This window comes from Xiphophorus couchianus, chromosome 15 (assembly GCF_001444195.1).
Source record: "Xiphophorus couchianus chromosome 15, X_couchianus-1.0, whole genome shotgun sequence".
Classification (NCBI taxonomy): domain Eukaryota; kingdom Metazoa; phylum Chordata; class Actinopteri; order Cyprinodontiformes; family Poeciliidae; genus Xiphophorus; species Xiphophorus couchianus.
In genome coordinates, this window is record NC_040242.1 from 22,185,441 (window position 1) to 22,206,467 (window position 21,027).

The 21,027-nt window shown below is 41.2% G+C and overlaps 4 protein-coding genes across 13 annotated transcripts in view; 1 reads left to right on the forward strand and 3 right to left on the reverse strand.

Annotated features, from left to right (window-relative positions):
- Positions 1-1,414: 1,414 nt before the first annotated feature.
- traf3ip2a (TRAF3 interacting protein 2a) lies at positions 1,415-9,242 on the reverse strand. Of its 6 annotated transcripts, none has more exons than XM_028039986.1 (10): positions 9,152-9,242; positions 8,675-8,705; positions 8,098-8,559; positions 7,070-7,166; positions 6,790-6,974; positions 6,628-6,716; positions 6,482-6,550; positions 6,297-6,401; positions 6,080-6,154; positions 1,415-1,929 (listed from the first exon to the last, which is right to left on the reverse strand). In XM_028039986.1, exons 2-10 carry the CDS (start codon positions 8,688-8,690, stop codon positions 1,783-1,785), a joined length of 1,245 nt encoding a protein of 414 aa, XP_027895787.1. In that variant the 5' UTR covers positions 8,691-8,705; positions 9,152-9,242; the 3' UTR covers positions 1,415-1,782. The 6 variants fall into 6 exon arrangements, with proteins under 6 accessions (XP_027895787.1, XP_027895786.1, XP_027895790.1 ...); XM_028039985.1 differs by having other exon boundaries at positions 8,675-8,708; positions 9,152-9,236; XM_028039989.1 differs by having other exon boundaries at positions 8,098-8,467; positions 9,152-9,222.
- LOC114158472 (general transcription factor II-I repeat domain-containing protein 2A-like) lies at positions 3,431-5,314 on the forward strand. Its single transcript, XM_028039984.1, has 2 exons — positions 3,431-4,882; positions 5,243-5,314. The coding sequence occupies exon 1, from the start codon at positions 3,473-3,475 to the stop codon at positions 4,853-4,855; it is 1,383 nt and encodes a 460-aa protein (XP_027895785.1). The 5' UTR covers positions 3,431-3,472; the 3' UTR covers positions 4,856-4,882; positions 5,243-5,314.
- Positions 9,243-11,979: 2,737 nt separating the features above from the next.
- On the reverse strand, positions 11,980-16,864 carry LOC114158474 (probable G-protein coupled receptor 139). The gene is made up of 2 exons (XM_028039991.1): positions 15,144-16,864; positions 11,980-14,350 (listed from the first exon to the last, which is right to left on the reverse strand). Exons 1-2 carry the CDS (start codon positions 15,220-15,222, stop codon positions 13,341-13,343), a joined length of 1,089 nt encoding a protein of 362 aa, XP_027895792.1. The 5' UTR covers positions 15,223-16,864; the 3' UTR covers positions 11,980-13,340.
- A 1,708-nt stretch (positions 16,865-18,572) lies between these two features.
- The window catches only part of fynb (FYN proto-oncogene, Src family tyrosine kinase b), a 74,514-nt gene continuing 72,059 nt past the window's right edge, over positions 18,573-21,027 (reverse strand). For all 5 annotated transcript variants that reach the window (XM_028039979.1, XM_028039978.1, XM_028039982.1 and 2 more), the window contains one exon: positions 18,573-20,210. In XM_028039979.1, coding sequence (XP_027895780.1) covers positions 20,002-20,210 — 209 coding nt within the window. In that variant the 3' untranslated portion in view covers positions 18,573-20,001. The remainder of the gene's footprint in view (positions 20,211-21,027) is intronic.

Genomic DNA, 21,027 nt, shown 5'->3' on the forward strand with positions numbered 1-21,027 from the left:
TGGGAGGAACCCAGCAGACAGGTTAAGGAAGAAGACATGAAGAAGTTTAAAGCAAGGTTAGGCTGTGAGACAATATGAGCTGAATTTCTCAGAGAGCTCTGAACATGGAGAGCATAACAGAAAACCTTAAACTCACTCAAGACACGTAAACTCACAGATCAGGGCAAGAAGAGCATCACTCAGAAAAGAGGATGGATGAACTCCAGCTTGACAACCTGTTGACAGTGTTACTATGAGTTATGCACTCCAAAAATATGGCTTTCATAAAAGAGGAGAACGGGTAAAACTATTTTCGAATGAAGTCCAATTTAAAGTTTGTAACAAGTCATGTAGGGGGCAAGAGTAAGAAGGTGCAGAAATGGAACTGTCTTACCTACTTATACAACTCTATGTGTGGCACAATAGTATTGCCACACATACTATGTTTCGCCGTTCCCACAGTGAAACATGATGGAGGAGGGGTCATGGTTTGGGAATACTTTCCTTCAGCAGGAACAGGGATGTTGGTCATAGCTGATGAAAGAATAGATGTAGATAAATGAAGGAAAACCCTACTAGAACATTTATTTGACGGCACATAAAACTGAGTGAAAGTTTACCTTCCATAAATGGTTCACATCACTGCAGATTCATCTGCCAGAATGGTGCAGTCTAAGGACCAGGTTCTAAATCAAATTGAGAATAAATGCTTTCTGTTTGATCAAACTGAGTTTAACAAAATCTAAAAACAAACATATACAAGTTGTGATATGCAAGTTTGTGGGAAAAGCTGGAAGCAAGGTCCAGTTCAAAAATGGGAAAAATGACTGCGCCTGATAAGGCTGCGTGGAGTGTCCAGCAACACAATAACAAAGGCTGGATTTATTGGTTCTGGCTGCATTTGTGCTTACATTAAAAAACACCTGGTGCTGATAACACCCACAGAAACACCCACATACATCCACACACACACACACATACACACAATGTAGAAAGAAATAGGTCCCCACAAATATAAAAACCTGGTTCACACATCCTTATACTTCAATACAAAGTGAGGACTTTGTATTGACTTCCATTCATTTTAGTAACTGCATTTATGCCTAAACCTCTCTCTCACACACACACCCACGCCTCCCCCCCTCCCCCCCACACACGCCCACACACAGAACAATAGCAGATGTAAGCAAATCATCCGTTGCTGGCAGATTTAACAACCTTCTGAGTGAGTCGGGGCACAGCGGCAGGGCAGGAGGATGAAGTCCAGGTCGTTGCAGGCTCCCCACACAATGCAGCCTTATCAGGGCGCTGGTGTGGAACATCTGGACCGGATGTTGTGAGCTGTGGCTCGCCTACTGAACACGTTAACACGCTGATGCTTTACTAATCCACTTATGTTTATTTTTTTCTTCTCCCGCAAAATAAAATCCAAACATTTAGCTTCCATTCATGATTTTATTACTACGGCAAAGCGAAACAGCACAACAGTTAAGTGGTTCGTACTTGTTGTAGCGTTATCATTGATGCATACTGCCACCTACTGGTCAATCATCCCAAACATTGACAGAGTGTAAAATGAAGCTGATAAATCTATTAATGATGTTATCTATAATGACATAATAAACATGCATATGTAATCTGAGAAGTCTCAGAAATTTAACAGCAGAAAATGAAGCCACCTCAAATCAACAAAACTGTGAAAACAGAGGAACAGACGACAAAGATTCAATCTGAATTGTTTGATTTTCTATGTCTGGCTTCTGGGAAGGAAACTTGTTTTCTAAGAGTTCATTTCTTTCATCATCACAAAGGACGAACAGTGAGGGTGATGTCAGGGCCCCGCTGCGGGATGACGTAGCGCTCCTCCCTGAGCAGACGCAGCAGCAGGTCCTGGGTGTCGCTGGGCCAGCGGTAGATCCTGGTGTTCTGGAGCCAGCTGGGCACGTGTCCCTAACAGAAACAGAGGCAGCAGAAGACTCTTGAAGTCTCTTTATCTCAGCTCTACACACTCCCAACAGCTCAGTCCCCTTTTCATCCCAGCGCTCGTCTGTTTAGTATGGCTCAAACATAAAGAAGAACCAAACACATTTTAAATTAGGATGAAGACGCCATGTGGTCCAGAACAAAGACAGAGACCATCTATGCTGTTATCAGCTACAGTCCAAATTCCATTCTTTGTGATGCTGTGGGAGTCCCCAGGGTAGTGGTTTGAGAACCACATTTACTTCACTTTATTAAGTGACAGAAGAAGGGGAGGGTACTGGTCCAGTGCGTCTGCAGTCCTGACATCCCTAAAGAAAGTATGTGTGGATTTTCAAAATTAAAAATATATTTTACTTTACCATTGGTAGAATTGTACCATTAATAATTCTACCATTGGAAGATTAATTAGAGTATTTGCCCAGACAATGGGTATTCTAGGCAAATACAGTAGCAGACTTCTGCTATCTTCAACCAACCTTTTAGAAAATGATTTTATAAACCTCTAAATCATCACATTTGCAATGAATTGCCAATCGTCTGGTTCTTTTTGCCTGGCTAAGTGCTTTGAGAGGACTTTTGTTGTGAATCGATACTAAGTAAAAAGTGTCTATAATCAGAATATGCAGGCTGTGCACAGAGGTTGTTTTAAAATATACAACAGTGTTTAAATCAAAAAGGCACTAAATGTAATGTTTTCTCTGCTATGTTAGGTTAGATCAGGGGTGGCGAACACGCGGCTCTCGACCAATAAGAATGCGGCTCTTTGCCTGTTACCATATTTTCTATATACTGTGGCTCTTTCCTCGTGTCATGTTTCTTTTCTTCTTTTTTTTTTTTTACATCTTAAACACACTTAAATCCATCAGGTGTTATTAAAAACAAATAATAATATTTTAAAATTAATAAATTAATTTGACAGATTGGGTGTTTTTTATGAGACGTAAGACGTAAGAGACGTAAGTGACCGCCAATCATATGCGCGGATTACGTCTCATGCCGGGAAATTAGGTAAACATTTTATATGCATGCAGACCGCAGACTTACCTTCTTTGTAAAAATGGCAAAATGCAAAGCTAAACGAAAATATGACGATGAACACAGGACATTTCTGGAAGAATGGGAAGATGCTTACTTTTTTATTGAACGGAATGGCAAATCGCTCTGTTTATTATGCGATACCACGATATCACATTACAAGGCTTCAAACCTTCAGCGTCATTTTAGCACACTCCATGCTAATATTGACAAGGATTTCCCCAAAGGTACTGAACTACGGAAGCAAAAATTGAGCACATTGAAAAGCCAGGTAAAAAGACAGTCTCAAATGTTTCAGCAATTGACCAAGCGTGGAGAAGCTGTGACACTTGCATCCTATAAAGTGGCATGGAATATTGCCCGTGCTAAAAAACCATACAACGAAGGCGAGTTTTTAAAACAGTGTTTTGTAGATTTAATTGACCTTTTGGCTCCAGATAACAAACAACTCAAAGATTCCATCACTGATCTCCAGATGTCACGACACACAGTTGAAACCAGAATATCAGACATAAATAATGCGCTTGAATCTGATCTACATGCAGACCTGAACGCATGTGCTTATTTTAGTGTAGCATTAGACGAGTCATGCGACATACAGGACAAGCCACAGTTGGCAATATTTGTACGAATGATTTCTGAGGACTGCGTGGTGAAAGAAGAGCTTCTCGATATTGTCCCATTAAAAGACAGAACTCGCGGCACTGACGTAAAAGAAGCAATGATGGAAGTATTCAAAACAGCGAATATGTCTTTAGAAAAACTCACCGCAATAGCCACGGATGGAGCGCCATCGATGATTGGTTCTGTGAACGGCCTTGTGGGCCTTTGTAAGGGTGATGACCTCTTCCCCGATTTTTGGAATTTTCACTGCATCATCCACCGGGAGCAACTCGTGTCTAAAACACTGAATTTAGACCACGTCATGAAACCTATGATGGAGATTGTGAACTACATCCGCACGCATGCCCTTACTCACCGACAGTTCAAAAATCTCATTGCTGACCTAGACGGAGACTTGCCAGGTGACTTGCCACTGCACTGCGCTGTAAGATGGCTCTCAAGAGGTAAAGTGGTTTCACGCTTTTTGGAGCTTTTGGAACCAGTAAAATTGTTTATGGCAGAAAAGAACAAAAGTTACCCTCAGCTCTCAGACCCCAAATGGCTTATGGATTTGGCTTTCTTAGTGGACATGCTTTCACACTTGGACAAACTAAACCTGGACCTGCAGGGGAAATTAAAAACTCTTCCTGATCTGACACAAAGTGTATTCTCCTTTGTTAACAAGGTGAAGCTGTTCAAAGTGCACATTCAAAATGGCAATCTGTCCCATTTTCCTTCATTGCGCAGCGCCCAGCAGAAGGCTGGCATTAGAATGAATATGGGTCAGTACGTGAAAATGCTTGCGCGACTGTACGGGAGCATTACTTCGCGTTTTGAGGACCTGCAGCAGAAAAGACCACAGATCGCTCTTCTCATTGACCCTTTTAATGCAGAGGCAGACTGCCTCAAATCCCCGCTTGTCACTGATGAGGCAGCAAGTGAACTGGAGATGATTGAGCTACGCGAGGATGACAGACTGAAATCTCTTTTGAAAGAAGGCCCTGTTGCGTTTTGGAGAGTTGTGCCAACTGAAAAATACCCGTGTGTAAAAAGAGCTGCCCTCAAACTGCTGTCGATGTTCTCCTCAACATATGTCTGCGAATCCCTGTTTTCTACCTTGAAACACGTGAAGTCCAAGCATCGGTCCGTTCTGACTGACACTCACGTAAAGGAACTGCTCCGAGTGGCTACAACTGAATACCAACCTGATTTGCAGAGGATTACTAGAAACAAGAGATGCCAGAAATCCCACTGAGATTATCACCCCATCACCTCCAGCAAGGTAAGAAACTCTGTGATGTAGTTTGAAAAAAATACCATCTGACTAAACATGCCTGTGTGAATATTTCAATATTGATCAATTTACATTATACAGGCCCTATCTATGTATCTGAAGTGTGTTCATTAGTTGCGTGTGTCAGAGCGAGGGATAGAGAGAGCAGTGCCTGTGTGTGTGTGGAGAGGGGGGTGTCTGACCTCCAGGGTAGTTGCTGTATTACCTCTGGCTAAGCTGCATTTGATGTGTGTGTTGAGGGTGGACACTTGAGGGTTATGTTGTAAGAAGAGGAGTGTGTTATTAGAAAAATATATGGTTTTAATTATGTGTGTTTGTGTGCGCATGTGTGTGTGTCTGTCTTGGCAGGTCAGCGCGTGGTGTGGCTCTTGGACTTTCACAGTTAAAGATTTCGGCTCTTTGTGTCTAACTTGTTCGCCACCCCTGGGTTAGATGGTGTCTCGGTTTTTAGAACTGTTGTCATGCAGTCAAGTCAGGTTTATTTGGCACATTTCATCAAGGCATTCATAAAAACGTGTGAACAACAGTTTTCATACGTTTTTATGAAAACTGTATGACGTTTTCATAAAAACATCATACAGTCACCAAGTATGAAAAAAGCAATAAATGTTACATTTTGTCAAATGCCTTCATCAAAATCAGTAAACATGCAGTAAGAATCTCCTGGGTTGAATCCTAACCTGGGATCTTTCTGAGCTTATATGTTCTTCCTGTGCATTCATGGGTTCTCTTTGGGTACACCAGCTTCCTCTTACAGTCCATACAGAAACATGACTGTTGGGTCAATTGTTCACTCTGAATTGTCAATTGGTAAGAGTATGTGCGTTCCAGGTTGTCCTTTGTTTCCCTGTGTTGATCTGGCCAGTGTGTACTCTATCTCTTCAGAGTTCAGATCCTGGACTTTGTGTATAGAATTTGTAAGTTCTCCCTGTCCATGTTATTTGGTATTCAAGGTTAACTGGACAATCTAAATTTCTCATTGGTGTTCTCCTGATAGTTTGCTTTGAGTTCTTTGATGAATTGGCAACATGTCCAGGGTGTACATTGAACACTGACAACTTGATAAGGGCATTGGCTCCTCCTGACATGCAGGAGTTGTGCCGTTATTAAAGCTGGATGGATCTTAGGAGATGTTTAATAGTCAGAAGGAACAACACAAAGATTTTTGTGAAAGTCTGTTCTTACCTTAGTTGCATTGGGAAACAGCACAGGAACCAGTCTGAAGTTTAGACAGCCTTGTTGGATGTACTCATTTTGAATCTGTGGAAGAGCAAAGGATAGATAGTGGTACATCACAACTTTCCCACAAGCTAACTAAGCTATCTATTTCTTGTTTTTTTTTCTGTTAGGTGTATCACTGTCCAGCATGACTGGAATCAGATCCTGTGCACACCCAACTGACCTGGTTGTAAATGTACTTGGTGTGGAGGCCGTGGTCGTCGTCTCCGCCTCCCTCCACGTCCTCCTTATACTTGGGGCTGATGACCACGATGATGAGCACTGATTTCTGTCAAACACCACCACTCTGTCAGCTTTTCGAAAGTACTCTGTTTGCACAGGTATTGACAGGTCATCAGACAGACTCACATCATTCAGGTAGCGATCCATCCACTTATTAATGCCCATTCTTCGGATCGGATTGTCAAAGATGTCAATCTGTGGAGATTCATGCAAGCTCAGTGTGTGAAACGTCGGATTGTCTCAAACGCTGATGGAAAGGTTAGGAGACTTACAGCTGGTTTGAAACCCTGGCTGGTCAAAAATCCGACAAAATTAATGATTTCACCAGCTGTGTCCACAGAATATGTGATAAAAACATTCCCTGGAATAGAGAGGTGAGTGAAACACCTTTTACCAGGAGAGTGTGACATATGCTATGTAAGGATGTAGCTTACTGCTCTCCTCAGGCAAGCTGATGGTCTTCCTGATCTCCCCAGTGACCGCTCCTGCACCTGCAGCAGCAGAACAACCCACGCTGACTTCACGCATCACATCAACAGGAGGTGGCGCGCACTGAGGCATTAAACCTCGAGCAACATATGGAGCTTCTTTCAGCTGAGGAGTGCTCTGTGGGGCATTCCTGCAGAGGAATACAAGACAAAATCCACCATGAAGACAAAGTGCAGAGAGTATTATATACCCAACTGCTAACTAAGTAGAAGTCCGAAAACAAACTGTTGTTGGTGGAGTGGAAGGTCCTGATTGTAACGACAGTAATTCTTCTGATGATGAGGTGCAGGATGGTGATACTGTCTGTGTACTGGAGCAGGGCCTGCAGGGTAGAATGGCAGAACAAATATGAGCCTCTTGTATATAGGCCTGTCACAATAAGCAATAAATCAATTAATCGCATAATAAATTAGAATAAACTCAATCATTTACATTTGCATAATTTATCAATTTTCCCTTTTCTCTCTCTTGCCACGAAAAACTGGATGACAACAGTCGGTGCTTTGATTTCAACTATTCCTTTTTTTGAAGAATAACTTTGTTCACAGAGTCTTCATAATTCATTTTGTTTTGTTTTTTTAATTGTAGATATTTAAAGAGTTCCAGTGTTAAGTGTTTGTTCAAATTTACAGTTTATTGTTCTTTTAGAATGAGTTGTTGCATTATTATGCCATTAACATTATGCTACTTGAAAATGGTCTCAAATGAACAATGTTACTGTTTATCGCAATAACATCTGGGACAATTTATCGTCCAGAAAAATCTGTTATCGTGACAGGCCTCCTTGTATAGACAGTGTGTATTTCAGCCACAACAAAAGAACCTTTCACACAAACACAAAACTGTTTATCACAGATGGTAAACCTTTGAAAGCTGATACCAGATGTGTTCAGTAACCTTGAATTCATTTCTAGAGCAACGCGGAAGTGGCTGAATTACATGACAGACCATATAAATCTGTCTCAACGTGGGTCTTCACTGAGAGTCTTTGTGTTTCATGATATGTTATCAAATTAACATCATCGATATCGAATTACATATGGGTAAATCGAGAACACGAGTTACTTTGGAAGGCACAGTATGCGTTGCCTTTTCCCAGACTTAATTTTCTTACTTACCTAAAAGGTTAATTATTCAAAATAATGGATTGGAAAGAGGTGTAAACAAAAGGTTCTTCAGTAAATACAAGTGCACTGTGTTTACCCTTACTGTTAGAGTGGACATCATGTTGAATATACAGCAGTTCCACTGACCTGGCATACGTGGTTGGTGTTGTGGCACATTGTGGTGAACCCAGTTCATGTTTGACATGAGTGGTAATGGAGGCTCCAAGGATTCTGCTTCTTCAAAAGAACAGCCCAAGCCCCAGTCTGAAGGGCCTGTGAGGCCCTTCCTCTGACCATTCATGGGGTCCCGTTCGTAAAATGGCTGGTGCTCTCTGACAGGAGGACCTGGGTGAGCCGCATGTTGGGGCATAAAGCGAGGGTCAGCACAAGCCTGAGAAGCTGCTCTTCCTTCATACTGGCACAGTCCCTCAGGGAGCCTAGAGGGGCCCACCCCACTCACTTCCCTATCACAGCCATGCTTCTCAACTTTCCTGATCCTCTCTTCATGTCCGCCACACTGGTCACAAGGAGGAAAAGAGACCAAGTCAATACCGGAGACTGTCATCTGCTCATCCGTCTCAACAGGAATGCTCCGATGAGAGCAAGGACCTAAGAGAACAAGCCAAATGGAAAATAAGTTTTCAGTTTACAGGGAACTACTTTCTGATCAACAAGACAGATCTTCCTCAGACACAACAAGACTGAGGAAGAAAGTGTTGCCTACCTTTGTGACTGTCCATTTTCTTCACAGGAAGCTACTTTAGGGGAAAGGAGAACAACATTTCAGCAATCTAAGAAAACAGAACACCCATCATACCTTTCTACCCAACACAGAGAGACAAACACAGAAAGTTGCTTAAGAACTGCCGTGACAGTTTTTCTGTTTACCCGGAGTCAAGATCAACAAACAGAAACTGCTGCTACTACTGAAAATATCACAGAACGTGGAAAAGCCTTTCCCAGGAGCACCTTTACTAGGTTATTAATCATTGTCACTGAAGTGTGTGAAGCAACAACTCTACCTGTTCAGGCTGGCTGGAATGTAATGCGATCACACAGAAACTAGTACAAAGGTGAGGAATACTGATTTGAAGCTAAGGCAGGTGCTTCTCCCAAAGAAGAAGAAAATCTCACAAGTTCTCGTGTTCAGGACTACAAAACAAGAACAAAAAAGAACAAAGCCAAACGTGATCTTACCCACCTTAACTCCAGTCTTCCGATTCCTCAACTACTGAGCAGACCTGTTCTGAAGCAAACAGGAAACATTCCTTCTTCCTGGTTTATGTAAAGTTTTTCAGTCTCGTGACCCATTTATGCAAATGGCATTGGGCAATAAGTCCAGTACTGCCCATCAGGTTGTTTCTACAGCTACACTGTCAGGTGTAACTGTTTACACCAAAAAGTTCAAAATGTTTCACCTGATATTTAAACGGAAAAGAACAATTTAATAAAAACCAAACTAAAAAAACATACTTTTAAAACAACTTATTGGATATATCTTTCTCAGTGATACAGTCAAAGAGAGTTTATTTTGCTTCAAACTTCACTAAAATATAAAAGTTTTACCGTATTAGAAAGATTAAAACAAAGTGCACAACATAAACTAACTGCTTTGGTTCAAAAAACAAACTTGCCAGTCAGCTTAGAGTTCGTCAACAACAATTTAAAAACAGGTTTACCTTAATAAGAATAATTTATGATTCTACTCCTGTCACACTGAGGCTGTGTGTCAGCCTCAGGAAAGTAACTCACACAAGGCCTTCCTGAAGTTCACTGACTATTTACATTCTTGCGACACATGCTGCCGTTTTGAAGAGTTAGGAAATCTAAGCTTAAGGAGATTTTGAGGAACATTAAGTGCTGGCTTGTCTTTGAAGTAGGTCTGTGGTCTTTTGCATGAGCCTGTTTTCAGCAGGGTGGAAATTACAGTATTCTGCTGTGTCAGAACCGGGTTTGTTACTCTTTATGGTCTTATCTTCAAGTTTAATAATATAATATAGGATCAGCTGACCATGTGGGAATAAAATACTATTCTGAGGCCTCCGAAATAGTCTGAAAATTGTAAATAAAATGAATAAGGCATTAAGCCACAGTTTGACATTTCAGGCTTTCTGGTGAATAAAGCATTTTGATAACTTTGTGTGAGATTAAATGATGTTATCATTTGGATCATTGCTGCAATGTTTGAGTCACAGTTTTGATGTGTGAGGGACGTAATACCTGTGTAGTGGTATTTTCTTTTGTATATATCCAGATAATCTATGACAGATTTGCAGTCGTCCTATGGTGATCAGATTGTATATGCTGTAGCATTAAATGCAAAAGTAGATGATGATGTTTCCAGTGGTTTCATGTTAACTTAAGCTAAAGACTGGTGTATGGGCATCAGATGTGACATTGGGTTCATGATTACCACATGAGCCAGACTGCAATGGAGCTTCTGGAATTGGTCAAATATTCCGGCACATCAGAGTTGCAGCTCTTACATAACACGTATGACACATGTACATCACTCTGACACGGACATGTAACAGACATGACTGACTGTAAGAGTTACTCCATTTAATCAAATAAGCATTTGATTATTTGAATCAAATGACTAAAACACAAGTCAATCTCACGTTATTCTTTCCAGATGTTTCACTGTGTCTAGGACACCAATTCTTGAAAATGAAAGAGATTTTTAAATTAATTTAACTCGTTGTGATCTGACCACACAGGTGTGTTCATTGAACCTTATTTACCAGTTTGCCAGATTGTAAGCTGGTCTGTTAATATGACAAAAGAAGCAAGATTGTAACCACATGGAAGAGTAACAAACTCTGTGACCACACAGCAGAACTCAAACGTAAGATATACACACTTTAAGACGTTACAGGACTTGCTGTTTCACAAAACCCTCTTCCTATCCTCATTTACAGATCCACCAGACACATCATTTTCAGTCTACTGGCATACAGTCCACTGTAAGATGGTAAGATCAGTGTGACAGCAACTACAGTTTCTATATCATGGATAACTGTGTTTTTCATAAAAGGAAATATTTTTATTTTGGTCCTGTCTGTAAGTATGAGAAAAACGGAGCAGGATTCTTATGCCGACCAGCAGTGGGCAGCAACAGTACTGTGGTATTTTATGTTATTATAACAATTTTTAAATATCTAACTTTTATAAACTATATATATATATTTTTTACATATTTGATAAAGCTGTCACCATGTCATGACAGTATAATATGCAACACATAATCAATGAAAAAAAAGCAGAAATACACCACTCTCAATCAGAGCCAGAAGGAGGACATGAGCACTGGCAATCACCCTGGTGTATGCGCTACTAACACTCTCCCCCTTGCTCTATGGCTACAGCTAGTCCCCTCACCAGAGCCTGTTGTGAATGCTCAGACTAGATGATGATGGATAAACAGTTTTCCTGGAATGGTGAGTTTTTTCTGCCATTTACACAGCTGCAGAGAATACATGAGCATGATTGACAGCGTGACAGCATTAAGACCCTCCTCCTGGCTCTGATTGGTTGTTTCTAATCAAGCTGTGCATGTCCGCAGAAGGCTGTAGGACCATATGGAGGAGCTCAATTTTTTCACATCTGTCTTGTGTTACACTACTGTGACATGTTGACAGTTTTAACAAATATGTAAAAACTCATATTGTTTATAAAAGTTACATACTGCAGCTTTAAAATATATGACAGAAATGTTTAAACTTTAAAATTGTAACATGTTAAAACTTTCGTATGCCTTCATACTGGTAACTGGCCCGTTTTAAGATGAATGGAAATTTCAACTTGGACAAAATGAAGTGACTGAAACCATGTTTTATTCAGCAACAAGACAATCTCCAGTTCCTTTTATTATGTTCAATGATCTACGGAAGAGCCTGAATAAACTCTTAACAACACACAGGTTAACAGTTTTAGCCACGCAAGATGTTACTATCAGAAATACTTCAGCTCACAGGGTTTCAAAGTGTGGGAGAGCTAGCGCCCTCTCAGAGAGCGAAGCTAACAGCTCCTCCCCCTAACAATAAACTTTCTGCTGTTTGTATTCTAGATGCTCCAGGTTCCATTTGATGTTGTTGGGCACCACACAATGTTAAAAGCACTAAAAGTAGGAACTACTCTGATGTGACTGTAGTTCATTTAGCTTCCTGTAACAAAAAACAAACTCACTGCAGCAGTGGAGCATCTTCAGATCCTAGACATCAAAATCCCAACTTCACATAATTATCGTCATACTTCCTCCTTCATTTTGGCTTGGCCCAGACTCTGTCTCCTTAGTCATGATACTTTAGGTACTAAAAATGGTTTCATTTTTCTTCTGGTGTAGGCTTGGCGAAGTTGGCTAAATGTTTGCAGTTACGTTTTCTGGTTTATTTATTTTCCTCAAGTCCCTAAAGAACTCTCCCTCTCCTCTTACTTTCCCTTCATGCAGCGAGGCGTGCCCTACACTTTGAAAAGCCCTGCTTTAGCATATTATGCTAATATTTTCAAACTATAACTACACATAAAAACAGTGAAGTGAAACATATATGTTGTCATACACTTCAGACTGATTAAAGAAATTACTACCTGATCGAACAGTCAAGGCATCCACAAAACAAATGATTTGATTTGGACATAATTTGGTACATATGTAGACCAAGGATGGAGTATAGAAAGCCAGGATTAGAAAAGTACACCCGTTTGGAGGTTAATGCAACTTTCAACATTTTTCAGAAGTTGGACGTTGCATGTCTAGAACAAGAATCAGAGGGCAGAAAGAGGCAGCCAAAGACTCCAACAGTCAGTGAAAATCACACTGCTGGACTCAGTGTGATTTTCAGACGGTGCCACATGCTTATTTGAGACTTCAATACTAGCACTTGACAAAGTTGGAAGATATTAGGAATTTGGGTCTACATGATGTCAGGATGCGGTGTTCAATAGTCTAGCATGTTGGATGCACAAGCAACATGGTGGCTCGATGTTGGAGCCAATGTTTGAGTTCATCCAGAAATATTAAGCAAATCTGCATTGCGCTGTAAGTCATTACATTTTTGGCATTACCTGGTACAGGCATCCTCAGGGCAACCCAAAGTGTAACCCCATCAAACTTTGTCAGGTGTTAACGAAGCATGCTCAGTGTCTGGTGGCCTTTACTCACTGTTTCACAGTCAGTCGGTCTCTCTAGCAACTGTCTGGCTATCATAATCCCATTTGATACAACCATTCATCTTTCTTGGGTCTACTAGATGTCCAAGTGTCTTGTAATTAAATTATTGCGTCATAGGACAAGATTGGAGGACTGGATAAAAACCATGTTAGCATCCTAAAGGTAGCATCATAGATATCGAGTCTATGAAGGCCAAAATTCAATGGAATTAAGTTCTATTCTATTCTGTCTGTTTCAGACTCGTTAACACCACAGTCACAGGGCTGCTGGATAGTGACGCCTTATGATTTACAACAGAAAAAACTTTCATTGTAGTGTGGTTCAGGAGAGTACTCAGCTCGCGGGCCTTTGCCTTGCAGGTCATAGCCTGTACCAGCTCCTGTCTGAAGCGGTGGCTGACCATGCAGTAGAGCAGGAAGTTGGTGGTAGAGTTGAGGTTCTGGAGCATGTTAGCTACGTCCCCGGCTACGTTGATTGGAATGCTGTAGTCGTTCCTGTTGAAGCTTTCATCATTGTACCTGGTCCTCAGGATGCAATATGTGACAAAGCGAGGAAGACTAAGCACGACAAAGGCCACAGAGACAGTCCCCAGGATGAAAATGGTTCTTGTCAGTGTACCTCTGGTGTTCCTTCCATACATGATGCGCCGTTCCTCCTTAGTGAAGAGGTTGCTGGCCCGGCACAGATGGTACCCAATGAGGTAGTTGAAGATGATGACCAGCACAATGGGGATTCCTCCAGAGAGGAAGGTAGCTATCCAGACTATAACTGTAGAATAGGTGTGATTGCGATATCGACAGCGAGGGAGTGTCATGTTCTCTCCATGCACGGTTAGGTTTACAGGTGTGACAATGTTGATCCAACCCATTGGCACTGACACCAGGTGGGACAGCAGCACTATAGCTGTGCAGAACATTTTAGTGTCCCATGTTTGAGAAAAATTCTGTTTGGAAGCCGTGCTTCTGAGGACAAGGTAGCGTTCAATGGTGAACACCACCACAATCCAAGAGGAGCTGTAGAGGGAGCCATACTGTAGGAATCCAAGAATACCACACCATGGGTTGGAGTGCCAGAAGGGCTGCACAGTCCAAAAGGTCAGAGTCAGGTCCAGAAGTATAACCCACACTACGTAGAAGGTGTCCACAATGGCCAGACAGCTCAGGTAAACGATGGCCGTGTTGGACATCCCACTTTTACGAAAGCAGATCATATAGAACGTGAAGAGGTTTGCTGGAAGAAAACACAAAACCAAAAAGCCGTGTTGTTTACCTCAGCTCATCAATGCCCTTTATTTTATTTCTGGAATTCTGTTGACCCTGTATTCAAAAGCAGATTGTTCTTAACTTTAAATGAATAATTCTTAAAATGTTTTTCAGGTTATTCTTTTCAATTTATATTTCTTGTTTTGACGCTATAACATTCCACAGCAATAACCTTGTAAATATTAGTTATAAATAATCTGTTTATGTCTGCAGTTAGAACAAAGTAATGTAGAGAGTAACATAATGTAAACTATTAGCTGGCAGTTATACTTCAAGCGTTTATTTTTTAAATGTTTTATTTAGCTGATCATAACTCAGTTAATGAAAATCCTCAAATTCCAACTTCCAATGAACAAACAATAAAATAATAAAATAGAATATTACATAATAAAAAAACCTTAACTGTCAAAACTCAAATTTCAGTTTGAATTTTAGCAGCTATACGTCCCTTAACAGTCAGTTTCAGTTAAAGGGCCATCATGACACAATTAGCAACTGACTTACATATCATTGACATGTAAGTCAATGGCATGAAATTATATTTATTCCCCATTTGAATTATTCTTCTGCTTAATACGATGCAATACTTTTCTTACAACAAGACAACTTAAATCATTATGGAATAATCACATTTTCTGTGGAACTGAAGTTTGAGTTTTGTTATCCATAAGCCACGATCATCAGATTAAAAAGAAGTAAACATTTGAAACACACCGCTCTGTGTGTAATAAATCTATAGGCTTTCAGAAATGACGACAAACCTGGAATACCCACGATGCAAAGCAACGGGTAGTAGATTTTCTGCATGGTGACAAACACAGAGATGCTGGCTCCCTCCATGATTCATCCACTTCATACATGTAATCCCTGCAATAAAGCCAGTAAGAATAAAAGAACTACATACAGTCATATTACTGAAAAATTTAAATGCTAAATTTATGAACATAATCACGGGCTCTTACTGAGCCGTAATCTAAAACACTGTATATTCTTATGAATTGAAAGAATATTTAGCTGATGACTCATAAGTAGTTTTGTAAATATTCTGATATTCTACTGTTAATTTCATCTGTCAGTGACTAATGAGGAGGAAGCAGTGGAGTAAATTCTGCTAGCAGAGATTTTTGGCTGCTCTACCTGGGAATTTGATCACCTGGACTTGTTACACAAAAACAGTAGAAAAATAGTCAAATAATACCGTTATTGTCACCTTAACCAAAGCTGGCTGATCAACCAAAAACAACATTCCTACTTTTTAATCTCTAATTGTTTTAAATCAGTCAAACCTGTTGGATCTCAGGCGGTGCTCCGTGTAGCTAAGCTCCTGCCATAAAAGAGTCTTGCACAAAAGGTACAGCCAGGCTGATTATGGCTCCATATGGACCAGGCTTTGCTAAACAGAAGGAGGGATCTAACAGACTGAAGAAGGAGGGATTCATTCTCTTTATGAAATGTGAATGGAGGAGAATGTTCCTAAACTGATCCTCACCTGATGCTAATGACCATGGAGACAGAATGGTAGAGTGAGCCATGTGTTTATGGTGGAGGTTTTATTTGATACTGTGAGTCTGATGGATCCAGAGATTCTGGGGAGCTAGCCATATTTTTCCCAGGATACAGAAGGAAATGTTGCCACCTTCTTAAAATAACAGCCTAAGTATTTGTATTTATTTATTTTTTTACCAAAAATGATTTTGGGGGAAAAAATCACCAATTTTTTTCTTGTCTAAAGATGATATTGGCAAAAAAGAAAAAAAAAATCACTTTGATATATATATAGCACTATTGAAAACTATCCCTCAATTATCTTCATCTTATCTTTGGTCGGGTTGCCAGGGCAGCAGTCTGAGCTGAGAGACCCAGACTCTCCCATACCTCTGGGCCAGCTCCATCGTCCCTCCAGGGTGACCTGGGTCTTGCTCTGGGTCTGTTCCAGGTGGGATGTACCTTAAACACCTCACCAGGGAGGCGTCCATGCAGCAGGCTAACAAGATGCCTCAGCCACCTCAACTGGCTCCTCTCGATGTGGAGAAGCAGCAGCTCTACTCCTGTTCCTCCTGCTGACTGAGCTTCTCATCCTAACTAAGGGAGAGCCCAGACACCCAGCAGAAAGCTCATTGTATCTGCAGTCTTGTTCTGTGATGACCCAGAGCTCGTAGCCATAGATGAGGGTAGAACACAGATCGACTGAATGGAGAGATTCACTTTTTGACTCAGCTCTGTCGTCTCCACCACAGACCGCTACAGCACTTGGAGCAACAATCCGCCTGCCTATCTACCGCTCTATGTTTTCCATAATTTATGAACATACATAAACTCCTCCACTTGGGGTAGGACTTCTTCCAGAACCTGAAGAAGGAATTCTACCTTTTTCTGGCTCGATACCATGGTCTCAGATTTAGAAACACAGATTCTGGTCACTTGACACTTGGCTGAAAACTATATCAGCGAAAGTTGTGAATCATAATCATCTGCACATCTGCAAAGAGACGTGCTCCTAAAGCAGGGGTGGGCAACTCCAGGCCTCGAGGGCCGGACTCCTGCAACTTTTAGATGCATCTCCACTTCAACACACCTGAGTCAAATAATGAGGTCATTAGCAGGACTCTGGAGAACCTGACTGCACTTGGGAGGTGATTCAGCTGCTGGATTCAAGTGTGTTGGACCAGGGAGACTTGCAAGAGTTGCAGGACACCGGCCCTCGAGGACCAGGATTGCCCACCCCTGTCCTAAAGCCACCAAAGTGGGCTCCCTCAACTCCCTGTCTGTACCTAGAAATCTGTGGCAAAGAGCAATGTTGGTGGAGTCCAACTCTTATGATGGCCTGGTACCCCATACTCCTGGTGGACCCCCACAGGATTACACAAGAAATGATTACTTCTCCTTAAGCTATTGGTCAGAGGAGGGCTGGCCAGGTTGAGAAAGACAAGCAAGTTGGAAACACATTGATTGGCCACTCTTGATTACACAATGTGTTTCAACCAGAGAGCCTGATTCCCTGTTGCTTGGGAAACTTTGACTTTGGAATAGATACTGGAACAAGGTGTAAAGACGGCGCCGGTCAACAGGCTGTCAAACAAGGTCAAACAGTGCAGGAGGGAACCAGCATGCCTGACGAGTGGCAAAGCAGGGAAAATTCCCATTTTCTTTTATGACTCCTACGGCTTCAACACAGAAGCTTGGAGATTTATGCTAAATCATCAATATCATTTTCAAATAACTTGTATTTTGTTTTGACAAGAAACAAAACTGGTAGAAAGCCAAACCCAAGCAGTTCTGCAACAGTACCCAGGTAACAGGGTTGTCACTTAGCACATTCTGACCCTTCACACACATGGAAAATATCCTCATGGTGCATGTAGATAAGTGAGAGCAGGCTGTTATTCCACATGAATGGTGTTCTCAAACCATTGCATGAACGGTTTTATGACCCTTAAAGTGTTAAAACGCCTGCTTGCCTGATGACACTTATCTTTTAAATGAAGGATTTTATGTTACTAATTGAGAAATACAGAAAAGTCCCTTTAAGGACTCCATGACGATTAGTTTAGATGATTAATTGCTGTGATCGCAGGGTGTTTGAGGTTTGGGTTCAGGGTTAGAATAGTTTTGGGGTTTTTATTATGGTTTAGTTTTATTTCATTTTGACTTTTTGTTTGTCTAATTATCTTAGTTTTAGTTCATTTTAGAGTGTGTTATTAGTTATTAAATATTGTTTAGTTTTTTTGTAGTTATAGTAGTATTAGTTTAATCATACTTTGGTTAAATTTTAGCTGCAGAATTAGAAAAGGTTAAAGTATTATATTGTGATTATGTTTACAATAATTGGGTAATGAACAAGTAACAAAGAATAGCATTTTCAAAAAATGTATTTAGTTATTATTGAACAGCTGTTTTCTCCCAACGTTTGCGGTCCGCCAGGCGGAATATGAGTCATTTGAGGGAAGGGAAAATGTGTGTGAGGGGAAAAGACTGCAGACTGATCAGAAAAGACTGTCAGCTTTTAATGTAACTAAAGTTTAAGAAGATTCTCTGTCTGGTCATTTAGCAAAGCCAAATTATTTTGGTCATCCTTCCTGAAATAAATTTGAGAAAGTTTAGTCCAATTTCATCTGAAATCATTTCGTTTTTATCCAGTATGTGTACAGATGTGGTTTCAGATGTAATTCCAGTCAGAAATGAGTCTCAGGAAGAGTGTAAAATGTTTATTCGTCTTTTCTGAATTCCAAACGCCAAAAAAAAGGAGAAAAGAAAAAAAAAATCACCAAATTAACAAAACAAGAAATGTTAAAAAATGGAAATGTCAGATACAAAGGAGTGAGGTTAGCCACACTTATAAATCATTCAGCTGTACAACTGAAGATAAAAACAGAGGACTATTCAGCGTCTCTGGGCTGAATCCTCATTTCTACTGGTTCCACATTCAGACTTCTTCACACTTTACCTGAATTGGTCCCCGAGTTTTCCCGACTCAACATTACAACCACGTCTTTAAAGAACCACCTGGAACAAAGACTCTGAATAATACAAGGAGAGCAGAAAGAAGTAACTCAGCAGGTGAACTGGTCTGGGCTCAGCAGCTGGAGAAGATGGGAACTCTCTCCCAGCTGTACCAAAAGAAGAAGAAGAAGAAGAAGAAAAAAGGAACACTTAAATAAGAAGAAGAACATGTGCAGACTCCTCTTTGCTCACACATGGTCCAAAGAGCAGAAAGAGAAGAAGCAGCACGGCCGAGCTGTGATTGGTAGAAACATAATCGTCATTAAGGAGCGCACAGAACTTCTTGAAGCTCTGTGCGCTTCTACAAGAAAAAAAATAATCAAAATACAAATAGGGATGAAGCACAAAGATTAGGCCCACTCAAAAAAATAAAAATAAAACATTATGACTTTAACCTCAAAATTCTGACTTTTTTCCTCAGAATTTCCACTTTAATCTAAAAAAAGTCAGAATTTTTTTTTTTTTTTTTTTCCCAGCCGCCCTAAATCCTCTTCTGTAATGAAGCCATGATTTACGGGAGGATTTTTTTCTTTCCAGACAGAAAAAAAAAATAGAATGAGGCATCAGATTTAATCTTAAAAAATAACACTGGAACTTCTGCCTGATCCATGCGCTGCTCGCTGCTCCTCTCCCTGCTGTTTTTCTTTTCATATTTATTTTTGTGCAGGAGAAAATAAAATCTGGAACAGAGGCAGACAAACTAAAACAAGCTTTTCTTATTTACAGAGAATACAGGTTATTTCTTTGCATGAGCGCTCCCCTCTACTCAACCCCCTCACCTCCCACGTCCCACTTCAGTTTGTGAGCCTTCATCTGCCGGGTTCAGACACCCGGGGAGTCAGAGAGTCGGGTTTTTTTGTTTTGTTTTTTTTTTGCAGGAAGGAAAATCTGAGAGGCTCGAGTTGAGCTGAGGAAGCTGAACAGATCCCTGGAACTAGAAGCCTGGCTGCTCCACAGTCTGTTGGGTTTTCTTATTTAAACACAGCACTTCTGGAGTCAGCCCCGCCCCCAGCAGCAGTTCCACCTGAGCCCTGAAGGGCCGCAGGGTTGGAGGGGGAGGACATGGGGACAGCGGGTGGTTTTTTTTGTGTTTTTTTTTTGGGTGGGGACGGCGGGTGTTTAGAGGTTATCCCCAGGCTGGTACTGAGGCTCGGTGGCTGTGAAGTAGTCCTCCAAGAAGGCCTGCAGGTACTCGAAGGTGGGCCTCTCCTCGGCGTCCTTCTTCCAGCATTGCAGCATGAGCTCGTGCAGCGAGCTGGGGCAGTCCTGGGGGCACGGCATCCGGTAGCCCCGCTCCACCTGCTCCAGAACCTCACGGTTGTTCATGCCTGGGGAGCCAAACGAGAGCAGAGTGAGGCTAGACACAGGCTCCTGAGCTGATCCACATGTTAAGGCCGTTCAAACGGGCCGTTATCAGGTCTCCCGGGCAACCCGATTGCGTGAGCAAACACCCAGTCAGCAGTAAAACACACTAACATTCTCTGAATCCTGCAGATCAGGTGTTCAGAGGAGCAATATGATAGAAAGACATGAGGGAATATGAATCTGTGGTGTTGCAGAACTCAGCGTTCCTCTGCAAACTAGAGATGAACTGATCCACTGTTTCACTACCGATACAGATACAGATATCGGAGGTTTAGTATCAGACGATACGACACAGAAAAACAGCTGAACTGACTGAAAATGTTTCTTTTTTTACATACATAAATACATAAATGTACTCAATTTCATTTATTTGATAACTGCACCAGCACAGCACACTGACACACACCAACAGCTTCACCAGTTTGGTCAAACATGTAAAAACAACTTTAATTTGTTCAGTCAGTGGAATTACAGCAACCAACGGAAAATTCTATTTTCACTGATGGTCCAGAGCAGGGCACATCAAGGAGCAACACAACACACCTGTAGCTAATTATTAAGAATGTTCTCATTTAAAGGGACAGTGCACATTAATCAGTTTGACTGGAATGGCTTTGATTTGCCTGGGAAGATCTATGAATGGTGCCATGTCTGAGCTGATGTGCTAATTGTTGTGGTGCTAACTACTGTTAGCATACCAGTCGATAGCAACACTCTCCATTATATGACAGGCGTGGCCGAACCAGGACAAAAAAGAATTAGGGAGGAACCCCAAACCAA

Coding starts and splice junctions, on each gene's coding strand:
- LOC114158472 (XM_028039984.1), top strand. CDS start 3,473: ATGTCACGACACACAGTTGAAACCAGAATATCAGACATAAATAATGCG.
- traf3ip2a (XM_028039986.1), bottom strand. Junction 7,167..8,097: donor ACACCAACCACGTATGCCAG/GTCAGTGGAACT, acceptor TCTACCCTGCAG/GCCCTGCTCCAGTACACAGA. Junction 6,717..6,789: donor CAGCTTGCCTGAGGAGAGCA/GTAAGCTACATC, acceptor TCTCTATTCCAG/GGAATGTTTTTATCACATAT.
- LOC114158474 (XM_028039991.1), bottom strand. CDS start 15,222: ATGGAGGGAGCCAGCATCTCTGTGTTTGTCACCATGCAGAAAATCTAC. Junction 14,351..15,143: donor TTGCATCGTGGGTATTCCAG/GTTTGTCGTCAT, acceptor GTTTTCTTCCAG/CAAACCTCTTCACGTTCTAT.